This window comes from Pyxicephalus adspersus, chromosome 5, assembly GCF_032062135.1.
Source record: "Pyxicephalus adspersus chromosome 5, UCB_Pads_2.0, whole genome shotgun sequence".
NCBI classification, from domain to species: domain Eukaryota; kingdom Metazoa; phylum Chordata; class Amphibia; order Anura; family Pyxicephalidae; genus Pyxicephalus; species Pyxicephalus adspersus.
The window spans coordinates 10,162,293-10,166,389 of NC_092862.1; the positions used below are offsets into that span (position 1 = coordinate 10,162,293).

Genomic DNA, 4,097 nt, shown 5'->3' on the forward strand with positions numbered 1-4,097 from the left:
AAAAAAAAAAATCAAATATATAATATGTAGTTTAGGATACAGAAGTGTTACTGTTGCCCCTGCACTGTTCTCTGTAGCTAGTTTCTACCCAACTTTGTGTCTTAGTTTTGCATATAATCCTGTTTAGTAATTTTTCTTCCTTGGGGTAGTTGGCTTGACACTTCAGTTACAGTTGCTTGCTTTGCTTCTCTCTCTTTCTTGTTTAAAAAAAGCCATCTCCTTCTAAAAAAAATATTTTTTTCAGTTTTGGTATTTAGCCACAGGAAGGTTGAGCCATGGTTTTCTTGTATCTGCTGGAAGCTCCAGTAATAGGATTTCACGTCAGCAGTTTGTGCTTCTGACCTCTTCCAAGATCTGAACATCTCAGTGTTTTTCTACCTTTCAGAGTTTATATTTGGGAAGAGGGATGTAATCATTTAGTTTTGTTTTTGCCAAAGCTTATGGCTAGAAGTAAAAGTTTCTGAATGGATATCTCACTACTGGAGTACCCAAAAGATGAATGAAGCCAGCATGTGATCCATCCTGCTGGGAACTGAAGTGTCATTTTTGTATAGAGTTGTCTTTTAAAGTCATTTTATGCTAACAGTCTTGTGATTTGATGCCACTCAGATGCTCAGCCTACAGAGTCCGAAAAGGATATTTATAATCAGGTGAATGTAGTATTAAAAGATGCAGAAGGAATCCTGGACGATTTACAGTCGTATCGAGGAGCAGGCCTGGAGATTCGAGAGGTAAGTTTCTTTGTGTCAATTTTTACTGTATTTTATTTTTTTAAAAAGAGTCGTCATATTTTTCCATTGCCAGCTTCTAGCATAAAAGTTCCTCGGTGTATATCTGTAAGCGAAACACCAAATCAGATTTCATTGGACAACAATAGCCTCAAAGTTTCTTTACAACTTTTTTTTTTAATAGAGGCTCATTCCTGAAGTCTTTAAGTCTTACCCCTATTCTAGTGCTCTTCAGTATCTTTATATTTAATGTAATAATTTGTCCTAATGTCATACGGAGAGCCCTGGAAGTTGGAATTGGTTAAGTTTCGAATATTTGTGACAGAAGGATATGGTTACGATAAGTTGAGAGGACTGTAGAATTGTGACCAGTCTAGAGCAGCACACACAATATGGATTACAATAATATATGAGGTACTATAAGATTATGTGAGTCATCGAGTCGGGTCTAAAGTAAAAGAAGCAGTTAGACTTGGGTAAGTTTAGGGGGTTACAGTTAGAACAATATAAAAAGAAAAGGTAATTATCAGACAAGAGATGGGAGAAGCAGAGCAGTCCCGGTTTATTGTAAAATTCTAGACAAACCCCCAAAGGGGAGGGTCGCCTAAAGAAGGAACAAAGGGTCATTAAAAAAAAAAAAAAAAAAATGACATTTACAAAGCAGGTGTGCTTTCTAAATGTGCATTGTACTCTGCTGTCTTTAGGAATATGATGAAGCAATCATTTCAAAAACCAGGGAGAGCCCTTTTCTGTCAGTCTTTTGCGTGGAACTTTTTCTGCTGCATTAAACAGAGAAATCTGTAGTCTATACCCGGCTCCACTCTGTGAACTACATTGTAGGGTTTGGCTGTAAAATGCCAAAGGCAATGTACATAGCTGTTGTGTGGAATGTTACAAATGGAGTAGGCAGCATGGTGGCTCAGAGATTAGCAGTCTTGCCTTTGCAGCACTGCGTCCCAGTTTCGAATTTCGGACAGGACTATCTGCATGAAGTTTGCAGGTTCTCCCCTTGTCTGTGTGGGTTTTCCCTGGGTACTCTGGTTTCCTTTCTCATTCCAAAAACATGCAGTTAGGTTAATTGACCTTAGCCTGTGGTAATGACATATGACTATGGTAGGGACATTAGATTGTGAGTCCCCTTGAGGAACAGCTAGTGACATGACTATGGACTTTGTACAGCACTGCACAATAGGTCGGCTCTATATAAATACTGGTATATTAATAATACTGTAGCAACTGGTGAGTTTCCTCAGCAACAAGATCACTAATTTCACCAGGCCCTAAATCTGGTAGTTAGACCAGAAGAGACAGCATCCTGTTTCAGAACATTAGAGTAGAACCCTGGCTAACTTTCTTCTCCAGTTTCCTATTGACTAGTGACAGGATTGAAACTTTGAAAGATTATTTTTGTTTCTATATCCACATTGGAAGGAATTCTCCTTACATTTTGTTGAAAGTGACACACCACCAGGTTAACACATGGACATGGAGGCAGCAGCAAAAAATTGATAGAAGCCCTTGTTTGTCAAATGAATTGTTTTCGGGTGTCCTTGTCACAAGGACACTGGGGCAGTAACAATGCAGGCCTGGTTATGCTCACATTGGGATATCAGATTCCATCCTGATTTAATGGCATACCATACACTTCTGTGAGAGAATGTGTGTAACCACTAAATTTATTATAATGAATCATTACGCTGTATGCCTCACACCTAAGAATGAATCATGTGGATTACTAACAACTTGACAAATTCTCTAACCTTTTAAAATATTAATATTATTTATTAATTACAGTATTTATATAACACCAACATATTACACAGGGCTGTACAAAGTCCAAAGTCATGTCAATAACTGTCTCCCAGAGGGACTCACAATCTAATGCCCCTACCATAGTCACATGTGTTTAATACAGACTAAGGTCAGTTTTGGGGTAAAGCAAATTAACCTAACTGCATGTTTTTGGAATGTAGGAGAAAACCGGAGTACCTGGAGGAAACCCAGGTAGATCCTGCAAACTCCATGCAGATAGTGTCATAGCCAAGATTCGAACCTGTGACCTGGCACTGAAAAGTGCTAACCTCTGCCACCATGCTGGCCAATAAATAAATCTCCTGAGCTACATTTGTTTTTTTTTCCTGTGGTGTTGGATGCACATCTCTTACCACTGATCAATTGTCTAAATCACTGAAAACATACATAGGCACTTTACATGAAGCAATAAAACTATACCCAAAGTAAGTTGCGTTTTACAAAGTTCATGTCAAATGTTTTTGTTTTCAGGCAATACAACATGCTACTGATGAGAAGTTACAGGAGAAGGCGTGGGGAGCAGTTGTCCCTCTGGTCGGCAAACTAAAGAAATTCTATGAATTCTCTCAGAGACTAGGTAAGTCTGTAAATCACTGCTTTTATTTGCTTGCAGATGGTGTAGTAAAGCAGTCACAGTAATCAGCAAGTTTCCTGAACTTATCACATGTTACAATGTATCGTTCATAATAGCTGCATACATCTAAGCCTCATAAAAGGTGTTTGGTGTACCTGCTAACATATAGAAAGTATTCCTTGTATATTGTGGGGTCTATATTCATCTATGAATCCCTTATACTATCCAACTGCTACAGTCCTAGCTAACCTCAGTGTCTTTATCATGTTGTCTAATGTGTTCTACATAATATAAAACTAATAAAAGGGGGTGATTCAGCTTCCATGTATTGCCATTCATCCCTACGGAAGGTGCATGCCGCTAAAAAGTGCACCAAAAACCCTGAATGCAGCCTGTACCGTTCAAAGTTCAAATAAATCCTTCAGCAGCTTCTCATTAAATGAGTCAATTAAATTATAGTGCAAATGGCGGAAATTGCTTACAGTTAGACTTTTATTGCAGAGGAGAATCTTTATGTTCCTCTTTCTAGCGATGTTTTCCCCTAAATGTACATTGAGCTGCACATGCGCCTCTCGGTGTACATTCTTGGCATGCCTTGGTGCTCGGTTTAATTAACTCCTATGCATCTGCGCATTCTCTCGTACTCTTAGTCTGTAAACATTCTCTCATAGTCTGTAAACAAAAAATAAATAGGCAACAGATAGACAGACTAGTCCATCTGAGGAAGCCACATGGCAAAACCCGTCCAGTAATGACACAACCTAATTTCCTAAAGTTTCTCTGCGACCTTTGCGACAAATATTACCTATTTACCTGATAGTTATATATTGTTATACAGTTTAATTGGAGCCATTGATATTGAGCAGGTAAGAAAAATGAGTCAAATGCATTAAAGCCACTATAAGAACGTACAAGTAGTTTTTTCATAATTTTAATTTTATATATATATATATATATATATATATATATATATATATATATAT

At 37.8% G+C, this 4,097-nt stretch overlaps 1 protein-coding gene across 1 annotated transcript in view; it reads left to right on the forward strand.

Moving 5' to 3' along the window:
• Positions 1-4,097, forward strand: part of CYRIB (CYFIP related Rac1 interactor B) — a 32,486-nt gene that overhangs the window by 15,354 nt on the left and 13,035 nt on the right. Inside the window, exons 3-4 of the mRNA XM_072410649.1 lie at positions 610-731; positions 3,012-3,117. Coding sequence (XP_072266750.1) covers positions 610-731; positions 3,012-3,117 — 228 coding nt within the window. The remainder of the gene's footprint in view (positions 1-609; positions 732-3,011; positions 3,118-4,097) is intronic.